This window comes from Prenolepis imparis, unplaced genomic scaffold (genome assembly GCF_030444845.1).
Source record: "Prenolepis imparis isolate NDT839.2.m4 unplaced genomic scaffold, iyPreImpa1.0 SCAF_3, whole genome shotgun sequence".
NCBI lineage: Eukaryota > Metazoa > Arthropoda > Insecta > Hymenoptera > Formicidae > Prenolepis > Prenolepis imparis.
This window is the reverse complement of record NW_028141161.1, coordinates 19,787,426-19,801,630: the sequence shown is the minus strand read 5'-3', so window position 1 is coordinate 19,801,630 and position 14,205 is coordinate 19,787,426. Positions and strand designations below refer to the sequence as shown.

General features: G+C 30.5%; 1 protein-coding gene across 1 annotated transcript in view; it reads left to right on the top strand.

Annotated features, from left to right (window-relative positions):
- The first annotated feature begins 4,865 nt into the window (after window positions 1-4,865).
- Cht7 (chitinase 7) overlaps window positions 4,866-14,205 on the top strand; it is a 29,912-nt gene continuing 20,572 nt past the window's right edge. Inside the window, exon 1 of the mRNA XM_083033388.1 lies at window positions 4,866-5,690. Coding sequence (XP_082889514.1) covers window positions 5,688-5,690 — 3 coding nt within the window. The 5' untranslated portion in view covers window positions 4,866-5,687. The remainder of the gene's footprint in view (window positions 5,691-14,205) is intronic.

Here is a 14,205-nt window from a genome sequence, read left to right as displayed (position 1 = left end):
TTATATATTTTTAAGTAAGAAGAAATATTTAATTTGTTATAAAGTATGCTTAATGGAATTGCTTGTATATACGCGGAATATTAAATTATATAATAGTATAAGTATTTTAGAATATAGAGATTAATCACATTTATTACATGATTAATTACGGAGCTTATCTTTATTTTATTTACTTGATCCTTTCCTCGATTTGATTATTTTACTGTGCGTTTTCAATCCAAATTATATTTATGTAGATCGTTGAAAAATTGAACGATAAAGCATCGAACGAATTATATTATATTTTAAATAATGCCAAAATATTTTATGTACTATTACATATAAATACGTGGAATATTAAATTATTTTAAAGCATTTTAAAATATAGAATTTTATTAAACAATTGATGTATTGATTGAACAATTGATATATATTTTTATTTAACGATTAACGAAATTTATTGTTATGTTATGTTAAATATTCGATAAATAATCGGATAAAGTATATTTGTTTCTAACAATAAGTATTATTGAAATATTAAATTATACAAGCATTTTGAAATAATCGCGCGCGTGGACTGATAATTGCTAATTACAATAATTATACAAAATGATTGCATTTCGCATGATGTACAATAATATAATAATATATAGAGCGCGACTATCTGCTATCTTCTCATTCGCGTCTCACTGCGTGAATGACAAGGCTGTGGAATATAGAGCGCAGATTATGTATATTCCCGCTCCAATTATGCCCCACCAGCGAGTAAAATATTTTGGCAACGCACACATTATCAATAACATAGTGTTCAATAATATAGGCCTTGGTCGTCGAGCGCGCTATTGTTGACGTTCGTCGGCTTTGTTATCATTCGCACGCCGACATTCGAACAGGTACAATAATGCTGTGAGACGTTCGAATTCCTTTTCTAAACGCGATCACGATTAATATTGGAAATTTATTTGCTATAATAATATAATTAACAAGTAATTGACTTCTACAATTAATGTATAATTACATATATCGCGACCATATTAGGTTACAAAACATATTTTTCAGGTAATTTATTCATTTATTTAAGTGAGAATCGAAGTGACAGGAATCTACATAAATTATAGATTATTATTTTGTTACGATCTTTGTAGACAATAATTATTTTTTTAAAGATATTTAGAGTTAAATATATTTCGTCCGATGCTTTATCGGTTGACTTTTCGACGATCTAGGTATGATTCGGATTGAAAACGCGTAATAAAACAATCGAATTGTAAGATCGAATAAATAAAATAAAGATAAGCTCCGTGATTTAATCGTTTAATTAATTTAATAAATAGTTAATCTTTATATTTTAAAATACTTGTGTAAGTTAATATGCGCGCATATACATATATTATATAATTCATAGTTATATAATTTGATGTTTTCTTACACAGTACAGTGTTTTATTATCGATTTCAATTTCAATTTCGTAATATAATATTTTTGCAAGAGATTATTTTAAATTAATTAATCATTATTATACGCTTTTGTTTCACAAAATACAAATTTTGCGGCATAAACGAAAGCTACGTGAACGAAACCATTGACAAAACATAATTTCGAGAGTTATGGGTTTTAGAGACGGTGCTTGACGTTTGGTTTTGCCGAGTTTTGCGTCCAGCCGTCTGAGAAGTTTATCGAAATCATCTTATATAAAATCTCATCTAAAAATGATAGAAGAAGGCTCCCTTCTCCGTCCAATTTATTGTACATCGCAATCGCGTCGGATCCTTTAAATCAGGGATTTCCAGTTACGAGCAGATATTGGGTAATTCATATTGACATGCGGAAAGGAACGTGGGAATAACGTATAACAAATAACTCCCCACAGATGTAATTTTCGAAACCCGATGGTCGCGCTTATTACCGCAGAGATCGGCTATTCGAGGGGGGAAAAGGTTAATGACCGTTTTGCGGTTAAACTGCAATACCTATGCGCTGTCCGAGCAATTTGTATTTCTCTATAACGTTAATCGTACGCAAAGATACTTACGGTTCGTTAAGGATCCAAGCCTGACAGCTGAAAGGGAGAAAGGAGCGGCGAGATGTTTTCGTACAAAGGGACGGTATTAAAATTCTTACATGAATGCGAACAGCGAGAAGGAATGAAGGAAGAGATGAAGAGCTGCGGGATGGTATAAGAGAGGAAAAATCGCGAGAGTTTCTTCACTTTCGCCTTTCAAACGAGCGAGGGGAAGATCCGCGAGATGGACGACGCGGATGGCGCGTGTCTCCGCGAATAATTAGCGACGACGCAAATTCGTATCCTCTTTCACTTTCCTTCTCTTCCTGCGAGTCATTGTGCGCGATTAATTCGCGAAATGATTATATTTATACATAATGAGACAGCGCTTCTTACGAGACACGAGCGTGTGTACAATTAAATGTCGCTTGAGTTTAATCTGGATGCCAGAAATGACTTGAATCTTGATAAACTAGCACTTGTGCCTGTTTGCATCTAGGTTTTTGGAACACCTACGATTGCCATTATTGCGCGATTATTATGTTGTACAATGAACAAAAAAAGATGAAAGAATTAATATTGCAATATAGCTTTTATTTTTTTTCTTTAGAGCATTTAAAAAACGACAATCTCTTTCCTCGCAACTAGTTTACAAGGCGTCTTCAAAAGATAGCATTCAGAGGGAATGTATTCTAGAAGTAATTTGCCGCTAATTTTTTTTTTTTAGCGAAAGTATAACTCCAATCTTAATCATACTGGAATATATAATTACAACGATACGATCTCAATCAGAGCAGACCAGTAGTAATCAAGGACTACTTATACGGAAGCTCATTAAGCACGAATATCTTCCTTATACGATAGACACTTGCTTTTTTTATTTGAAAAATAAAACATACGTGTGTAATAAAATATTCTTTACATACTTTCAAATGCAAAATTTTTTTGCTTAATGATTGATTGGATCGATTATTGCTTTCTCTAATGATTAATTAAAACTATCTCTCTTAATTTCTCTCTTATTCCGTGAAATTGCAAAAAAAAAAAAAAAAAAAATATTTAAATGAGTTTGCTAACCCTGACTATATACTTGTGCGAATAAAAGCGCGTTTCATCAGCTTGCGGTAGGACAATGTCACAGACGATGCGCCTTCTCACTGTCATTTTGCAACAGTGACAGCAGTGAGATTTTCACGGCGAACGAGAGAGAGACAATCTCTGCACAATTCCTAGATGTAAATTCGATTGTCGACTTTCTATATCTTTTATATACTTGCGGGAAATCGCCGCATACACACACGCATAAGCACATTTAAACGGATTTCAGAAGATTATTTATTACGCTGCATAAACACAATATAAATTATATATTATTTATTGTATATTGTGCGGAATTATGTAGACTTATTGCACGATCGATATCTAAGTCGAATTTGTTGGAACATTTCCCCAATTATATCGCAAGTGTTGCAACATTTAAATAACCGATCGATTATGTGTATATCAGTCGTTTAGCCAGTCTTTAGCCGTGCTTTACGTTAAAGTGCAATTTATCTCATGCAGTCACAAATTTGATCGATTATCATACTGTGTTATGTTTTATTTTACTTTTCTAACGTAATTAATATCACGCTGTAGACAGTCATGGAAATTTCACATTTTTTTCTATATATCTATCGAAATTCAAGTATAATTATAAAACTTTAATTAACTTTTATATTTATGTGATACGGAGCAAAAAATTTTAACACTAATGCACATAAATCTCTTGTTATATATATATTTGTCTTATTTATACAATTACATCAAAATTTTATTTTTACAATTTTTTATATTTACTTTCTTCATGTTTGATGGAACATGCTTTGGTAAATTAAGTGAGTCACTATTCTTATTACATGAGATAATTGCATATGTTGCTAAATTATTATGTTGTTTGCTGTTATCTAAATAAAATTTCTAAATAAAAAGTGTTTGCTGTTATCTAAATAAAATTATATAGATGATCATCTAGATGAAATTTTGGCGTTATCTTATCTTTATATAGATAATTAAAAAATGTATTATCTATATCTGCATCTTAGATAAAAAAAAGTGTTATCTTTACTAAATTATCTAAAATAATATTCAGATAATTTGATTTAGAGTTTCATAGCACATGAAAATATTTTAAGTATAGTAGAACTTGAGCAGTAAACGATAAAAACTTATAAATAAAAAACTATGAATATATTTTTATATCTCTTTTATAATTTCCATTTTTTTAATTTTACATTACATTTTTATTCATTTACATTTTTTAACTGTGTGTTTACATAAGCGATTTTAAAAATAATGTTATCTGGAAGTTATCTAGATGAATCGTCATATAATTTTATCTTTTATCTAGATATATTTAAAACAAAATCATCTTCATCTTAGCTAAGAATTTACATATTTTTATCTCATCTTTATCTAGCTAATTTTAAAATCATCTAAGCACAACACTGTTCGTTACATATCTTGTAATGATAACTATAAAACTTTTTCATATATATTGCTAAAATTATTAATTTTATTGCCATTTATTTTATTAATTTTATTATTAATATTAGGCAACATTGAAAGTAACTGGCAAATACTGTCTTACATTTATTGCTATTATAACAATTTAAATTATTGTATTCTTGAAGTTATGTCGAGGAAAAGTCTGTAAATTGATCTACTTAGTATGCTACATTAATTAACAAAAAAAAAACGCTAAATTTATATCCATAAATATTAGTTGAAGTTTATTAATTAGGCTTTAACTAATTTTTTGTTTCTTTTTTTTGCATTTGACAAAAAGATGAATAAATTAAATTTCAATTAACTATAATTGTTGCTTATTAAAAACATTGAAACAAAAAACGAAGAATTTATACAATCTAGCTTCGAAATTGGCCAATTCTTTAAATTAAATCCGTAAGATCTCAGTTTCAATATTCATGCCGAAAACGAAGATATTATGGACAGTAAGAGTGATCGATATTCACCGTAGCTGATCGTCGGCGAAGTCCGGTGCTTTTGCCAACGCCGATCTTTCGCGCCGTCCTGCGCGACCGATTTTAGCTATAGCGCGCGCTGTCACTTACTATACGCAAAATGAAAGGCGGTTTTAATTGCCATTACGGCTACGACGACGACGACGGTGGTGGCGACGAAGACGACGTCGTCGTCGTCGTCTGGAAGTATGTTGCAAAAATGTGCAGTATGTGCGAGAAAGAGAGAAAGAGAGATCGAGAAAGAAGGTGAGAGGGTGCACCTCGTTCAGGGAGGAAGGGGAGGTAAAGAAAAAGAGAGAGAGAGAGGGAGAGGGAGTGATATAGCTAGAGAGAGGGAAAATGAAAGAGAGTAAGATAGAGAAAGAGAGAAAGAATGACAGTAGGCTCCTTCACCACACAAAGTCAGTGTTTCCCGAACTGCTGTCAGTGACAGTTCCACAATCATGCGGCGACGAATCTTCGATTATTGATTCATATTGATCCGCAACGAAGAGATTTTTTTTTCTTTTTTTCCTCCGATAATACTGTCGCGTTCTGTTGAATTTTTTCTTCGTTCGCACACTGTTTTTCCATCAATTAGACACCGTGTTCGGAGAATTTTTCGTCGATTTTCTACTCTCGCGTGGTGCTATACGAGTCACGGACCTTTATTGTTTTTGTTGTTTTGAATAATTGGAATAAATATGGTGAGTAACAATTTTTTGTCGCATTGATTATTTATTGAGTCATTGTTAAATTTTTGGATTTTTTAAATAATCATAGATGCAAATTTTTATTTAAAATATAATAGTTTTTAAGACACACATATATTGTCTTTCATGTTCTTAAAAAATTAGAGTCGAAATATTTTTTGCATTTATTTGAGACGATTATATAATCTTCTTAATCATGTTAAAGAACAAATAATGTCATATAATAATTATATTATATGTAATTATTATATTTTTATCTTCAGCTTTTATGTAACTCGAAAAGAAGTTAAAGGGAGTTAAATTACCATCGCGCCATATTTGTCTGCTCATTAACTCGAAAATTATAAATAATGTAAATTATATTTTAAATTTAATCGATTATATAGAGAGAACAATTTTCTAAATTACTCGTGCGTTAAGTAAAAAGTCGGTTTCTTCGGTTGGTTCTCATTTCGATCGTCGTGCCATCAGAGATCTTTAACGTAGAGAGATTAGCCGAAACGATTTGCTCCAATTTTGCGAGCATCATGATCGAAAATGAAAGAGAAACAATTTAAAGTCGCTCTGCCGCGACGGAGAGATATTTACGGCAGGATGTCCTGTGTCTAACACGTTTCTCTTTTACACGCGGCTTCATCTTCGAACTGTTTGATCTTTTCTTTTGCACGACGGAGTTATTACATCACGCGTCGATTCATGTGAGACCACCGTGGAACCGGTCTGAAAAGAGTTCGATTCGAATGTCGGATTATAGGTGGACATGTGAGATCGCAATTGCTCGTGTCATTATTAGGGCATTTTGTTGCAGTTGATGATTAAAATGTATGTTCGCGACGATTTACATTCAAATCATCGACAATGTTTTCATCGCTATTTCACTGACGTCAAATTCGGCCGATATTAAAATTGATCAAGAAATTTAAAATCGACAAATATATATTAATATTTATATATTTTGTTAATCGGCACTTAGGTTAATTTATTGTCGATGAAATAATGTAAATATCGTGCAACGAAATTTGTCTGCCACAACGCTTCATTAAACACATTTGAATAATTGATTCTAATCTAAGCTGACTCGAAATCTATATGCAATTTAATTTATTGAAGTTAATTGTACAATTTATGGAATCTCGAATTTATTACTATTATATATGCTATACTTATATTATCTAAAATTAGACATCTACACATATATAGTACGATAAATAATGATTATCATTTGTAAGTTAACTATTTCCTTCTTATTTAATTAGCTTAGAGTCTGTCAATGCTCTCTTCTTGAAAAATTTTACTACGAGTTTAAATGAGTAATATAGGTACATATATATTATTTATTTAAACTCGTAGTAAAATTTTTCAAGAAGAAAGCATTGACAGATTCTAAGCTAATTAAATAAGAAGGAAGTAGTTAACTTACAAATGATAATCATTATTTATCATACTATATATGTGTAGATGTATAATTTTAGATAATATAATATATATATATATATATATATATATATAACTATTTATCTTATATCTCTTTATCTTATATCTCTATTATATATTAAATAATTATTTTACGCATCAGTTAATGCAAAAATATCATAAAGATGTAAAATAAGAATCCGCGAAACATTAATTTTAATGCTGATTATCATAATTGAGATAAACTGACTTATCGAATAATAAACATCGAGTATCGCTTCGGATTAAATTTTCGGATGCGCGAATCGCGCTATGAAAAATTCGCAAAAAATATATCCGTTCGAAGTATAGCACTACAATGTATTCAAATACAATAAAATGATTCCGCGATGCAAATCAGTGCGGCTGTATGCACATGCACACGCACACATCAAAGTCCTCTGAAGGAGAACTCGTTCTGTCCTTCCGGGTGCTACGTGTCCTCTCACTTTCGTCGTGCGACGACCTCGTTGACGTATTTTTTCTTTTCTTTTTTTTGACATAATGACATAAATCTTAGCCGAACAGCGGCATCGAAATCGCCGAGTAATCGTGTGATGTCCTCGTCGCGCGTGGGCGGTCCTTTTCTCTATAGATATGTATGTATGTACGTATGTGTGTTTGAATGGATGTACGGAAAATGGATATATCCCATCACAACTTCATTACGTGCCTCGTAACGTTATGTTACAAGATTCACCTGTCCGCACGCTGTGAAAGTGCACTTTTGAGAATTACCTGTGTAATTGAATCAGTAAATCGGTAAATTTTTTCGCTTTCCACTTTTCATCTCTTTCTTAATCTCAAGTTAATCTTATCTAATCAAATCTTATTGTTTTGTACTAAATGAAAAAGCTAACGCGAGCCCGCGTCTCTAATATTGTATGTACGTATTAGTGTACAATGTTTCGTTTTCTATTATTTTATTTTTAGATAAAAATTAACGAAAATTATGCGATCGATTTGCTGCTCCAAACTGTCTGGAATTTTTTTGCACTTTATTGACTTTGTCTCGTCGTCGTTAATCATTTTTGTTATCAAATTGTGCAAAATAATATTTTATTTTGCTAAATATCTCTCTCATTGGATTTCTTTTTCTCTTAGAAGATATCAATATTTTTTTTATACGCTGTGCATTTGTATTTCAATTTTAATTAGAATTATTATAGAAACTTACAATCTATCTATATGGATCCTCAATCTCTTTATATATTACATTTATTTTTAATATTAACGGTTACATTATTTGTTTTTACACTGTCTCTGCAGTTTATACAAATGCTTTTACACAGCTTACACGTTACACAATGTCAACATTGTTTTTCTCATGGTCATAAATAAACAGATTATAAGGTTCTAATTGCGATTGTAAAATGCCGCTTTGCAATCACCGCACATACACACAGCGCTACAAATCTCTATCGTATTACAACTTTCTATCTCATTCTGCCACGCCTGAAAGTATCGAGTTATATGTATGTACGTCGCGTATAAATGATTATAATACTATGGATAAATTAAGCTAATGGCAGCATTTTTAAACGTGCGCGCGCGTTTTTTCCAGGAAAATATTAATATTTTATTTGTGAGCGGCAAGGATTGACCTCCGGATATTTATCGAGGGGCGCGATCGTTTCTTCCTTTCATTCTATACTTAGATATATCTCTTATTGTCGGATTCGAAGTCATTCGTGCCTTCGTCGCGATCGTAGGATGCAATGGATTGCGCTGAATTATTAATGAGCGTCGTTAATCGTGACCAACCGGTATAACGGTAAAGAAAAAAGGAAAAAAAAAAGAACTCGTTTCTTTTCTGTTACATCCATTGGTGAAACTTTGGAGAATCGAGTTTTACAACATTTTGCCGTCAAAACACTGACATTCACTGCTCCGCGGTGCGATATCCCGCTTATTTTGAAATTATTTCGGACATTTTGATGGATGTAAGATGTAATAGGTTTCTCTTACATGTCCGTTATTATAAAATCTGCAAATTTTTTTTATAACGCATATAATATATTGATGAGCTATAAGTACGATTTTAGAATATTTTATATATAATTTTAGTATCTTTATCTCTCACTTCAGAACAAATTTATTCTATAAAATAATTCTTTAATAATATTAATTTTAACAATATTTTTATTCAACGCTACAATATTTGTCTTGAAATTCTACACATGACATCAAGTATATTTATTTTCAATTATTCATTTATTTTTTTGTTGAACCAACTTTTAATGATGGTAAATAATATTGCCCATCTTAAAGTAAATATGTCTTCTTGTTACGCATTACAAGCACTTTATGTGTATCTAGATATTCGAGAGCTATAAGAGGTTCTTAACAAAATAAAATTCTTGAAAAAAATTAGCTCACTGTTTAAGAATAAAGATAGACGAATTAGTGCAGAGTCATGGTAGGAGATATATATAGAGGAATCAGCGATATATATATATATATATATATATATATATATATATACACGTTTCGCTGTCAGCGAGTGAACGTACGTGCAAGTATCTACCAAATAGGGTGGACTTAGAATAGAAATTCCGGATTCCAACGGCTTTCTATCGCAATTCCTTTTTTCGCGGAAAAAAATTACGACGCCGTATTGTACGCCATTTATCGCAAATTACCGGGGCCGGACTGTATGATGCACGATCTAAACAGGTCTCTGAAATGACATTTAAGCGAGCAAAGTAACGATGACGTTAATTGATCTAAGAGCATTGCATATACGTCAATGTCCGAGGCAGCTCTTGTTTGTTCGTTGAACCTTCTTACATTTTATTCTTTATTTTAGCAAATAAAAGAAGATTTAATAGAAGATTTAAAAAATATGAGATTATAGATACATATATGAGATTTATAGGTACATATGTGAGATATATAGGTGTTGTAAAATGTATAAGATTGAAATGTTTAGAAATTAAACGTTCTCCTCTTTGAAATGTTTATGCTGCAAACATGCTTGCACGTTTAAGATCTCTTCCGCAGGAACTGAAGTGAAAGAGTGGGCGTAAAGATTGTCTCTGGAATATAAAGTCGCGTCGAAGAGGAATGCTATCGCGAGAGAACTCGAGAAAAAGACTAGATAAAACGTATCCAAACCACCCACGCAGCCTATTATCAATTTATCAGGTTTTCCGTGCAAAAAATCGGTGGAAATTTTATAACTGCGAGCATCTAAAATTCGGTGGAAGTAAAAGAACATGTAAAACCGAATAAAGATAAGAAGTGCGAAAGAAGGGCGTAGGAGAAGATTTTAAAAAAGCGAATTACGAAAAATAAAACAAAAGAACGCAAAAAAGAGATTAAATATATATTAAAAAATATATAATTAATAAAGATATAATTTATAAGAAAAGAATTATACAGATATAAAGAATAGTTTCTCTTAAATTACAAGAATAAAAATTATGAAGCTGAGAATAGTTTCAAGAAAATATGATGAGAAATAATAATTTTAGAACGGAATAAAAAGTTAACGTACGGTTATTTTTGTAATAAATTATTATTAATAATTATGAAAATTATTATATTATAAAAGTGAAAGATCTTCATGGTACTATGTTGTTACTTTATGTGCACGGAAGTATCTATATTTAACTGTTGGGTATATAATAATACGATAACAAAGACAAGTGGAACAAAAATATCTAGAATGAGAGAAAAAGAATAAAACGATGTAGAAACGATGGTTCGCGTAAACTCAACGTTCAACTTTAGCTGCTTTCCAACGTAACCTACATACGCTGATATATCTGCCTAAAGAAAATATAACCCTTTCAACCTTGTTATTAACATATGTGTACAAAACTTTTTAGAAAGAAATATGCGCATTGATTAATATAAATTTTTTTTGTAAGATCAATATCATATAATCTATATTATCACACAATATTAGAAGAAACACTAAGAACTAAATAAAAAAGAAATAGTGAAATATGCAACAATTATGTGTTACATATAAATATTAAATCTATTATTGAAATAAATATTCTTAGAATTTTATTGAATTGCACAATCTCAATGTTAATAAAAATTGTTGTATGTTGTATATATACATATATATTATTTCAAAAATAAATGAGATATTTGAGAATGAATTATTGCAGTATTAAACTTGGATTAAAGAAAAGAAAATAGGAAGTTGACAGGCTGTCTCTGATAGATCAGCAATATGTCCCGTAGGAGGAAACCAGTGGAAGTTTCATAAGCGCGCGACACCACGCAGTTCTAAAAGCCCCTCCGGCGGAAGTCAGGTGAAAACGGTTTGCAAACGTGCGTAGCCTGAAAACGAATCGATACGCACGTATTAATGTGCTTATAGTGATGGGCTAATATCGGCTTACAATTTTCAAACAGATCCACTCCATTCGCAAAAGATATAATATACAATGATCAACACATTTTATATAATTTTTCGTAAAATGTTATTCTTTTTGTATATAGTTAATATTTAATAGATAAAAACAAATTGATTTAAATAAATTATAAATTGAAAGCGCAAAATAAAAGAGTGTTAAAAGTATAATTTTGAATTGAAGTGCAGTAATCTTTATGAATAATTAATTAAAAAGTTATAAATATAGAGATATAAAAAGAATTAATTATGAGAGTAGAGGAGCAAATACGATAAAATTTATTTACATATTAAAGAAAATGTATGTCGCTTGATGAATTCGATTCTTATATTTTTATATATGTTTATAATCTGTAATTTACAATGTTAAACTTGTTTTATAATTAACCAAATTAATTATCATGTACGATTAAATTAATTATCGTAAATGTATAATATTCTATTCGCACAATTTACAGTTCGTTTTATTCAGCGAAAGTATCAAGCCCATCGCTACTTGAACATATGTGGCGAGTCGTTCCGACATGAGCGAATTTTTTGCTCGAAGTTGGATGGTTTTCAGGTTGAAACGCGTCTCCAGACAGGTTGCTTTATGTAAGTGCTAATACCGTATAGTATAGATTACGCGATCCTAAAACCAGAATCTTGATGTAGAAGATCAATATTAAGAGCGATAGTTGACGGTGAACGATTGATTATTTAGTATAATAGGAACAGAACAAAGAACTTTTTAAGTTGTGACAGGTAGTTACATGGCCACGTTTGAAGGATAGCAACTTTTATTGTCGAAATTATTAGCCGCATGCAAAACAGGAAATCGTCAAAAACATTTACGGACACATAAGGAATTTCGCATCACATTATCAGTTATGCGAAGATGTAGATTGATTTTAATGAATACGAATATAATGGGGGAGAAAAAGAGCGTTTGTTTGAAGGATATATTAAATTTGCGTGTGAAACACGCAGAAAAGTTCATCGATTTTATTTCGTGGAAGGAAGAAATTTGCGGGTGATGCTTGAGTAAATTTTCTTACGAAAGTACTATACGCAGATTGATAATATCTCATACGTCATTCAAGGTTAATTAACTTGGAAAGTGAAATTCGTCGCTACGCGCTGTGTTTTTTAGGTTGCTCAATGTACCGCGCCGTTTCGAGGTGTTGTTTTCTTTATTATTCTCACGACATCGCGTCGTCAACTTTACACATGGAATAACGAACATATGTTTCTGCTTTTTAAGACAATATGTGTCGCATCAAGTCTTAAATTTTTTATATACAAAATTAAATATATATAACTTACATATATGTATATATAAAATCACGTTTATATAATGCTTATAAAAATTTATATTATAATATATGAGACAAAGATCTTTGCAACTGCGAAAAATAATTGTGAACTATTTAACATTAAATTCGGATATTTATGATTTTACGAAAAAAAATTTTAATTATATGAAAGTTATGCAAAAATTATTTTATATCATATAAAATAATTAGTATAGTAAGTTTATGTATTTTTATTGATCTATACTTTAATCGTTATTGCAAAAGAATGTATTTTCTCTAAATCGAATGTATGTAAATATTTCAGTTGAAGACACCAAAAAAACAAGAACAATAAATTTTGCACTAAGTGGGTCATTTTCAGATTAAAATTTGTTACGCGTTTACACAACGTATCGCAAGATATTCTTATATAAGTCTCAATATATAATTTATGTACATATTTGCTTCCAAAGATTAGAAAGAAACAAGATTTGACAGCTAGCATCAATGTCAAAAAATATTATGATATCTTAATTGAAACCAACAGATTGTCGATACGACCTTATATTAGAAAGCGGTATATGCAGTATGCAGGATGTTTGAAAGATTAATCTGTTCTTCTTCCGACTATATCTTCCATTTTATTTTCTTCCTAGTTTTTTTTAAATCATATATAAATCCTCATTAATTTTATTTAATACCTTCATAATCTTGTCTTTCTCGAGACACTTTATAAGTAAAGAGCACACAGAGAGAATTTTCTCTTAAAATTTACCCTGAAAATCATGGTAATCGTGGGACAATATGGTATGGAAAGAATTTTATGAGAATTTCTCTGATTAATATTTATCACAATAAAAATAATATAATAATATCTATCACAATAAAATATAAAACATGTTTGATTAATTTTACTAAACTGCATGGTAAAATTACTCAAACATGTTTTATATTTTAACGTGTAGATATTATTATGTTTATTGTGATAAATATTAATCAGAGAAATTCTCATAAAATTCTTTCCATACCATATTGTCTCACGATTACCTTGATTTTCAGGATAAATTCTAAGAGAAAATTTTCTCCGTGTAGTTTACCTAAAAATTTCGAAATTGTATTTTTAAAAGTATTAAAAACAGAAAAAATATTGTATAATATTTAAAAATATATCTCGATCTGAAAAAAATTATTAAATCGATTACATGATGTTTCTGCAGTCAATAAATCAGTGAAACAATGATGTTTTCATATAACTCTTTCTTGCATTTAAAACGTGAGATCTTGAAACATAAAGAAAGAGAGACAATCTATTAAATATTACATGAGCACATATACATGTCGAAACAAAGCGTGCACTTTGTATACACTTTGGGAGAAAAAAAGAATTGTCGGCCGTTTCGAATAGACATAG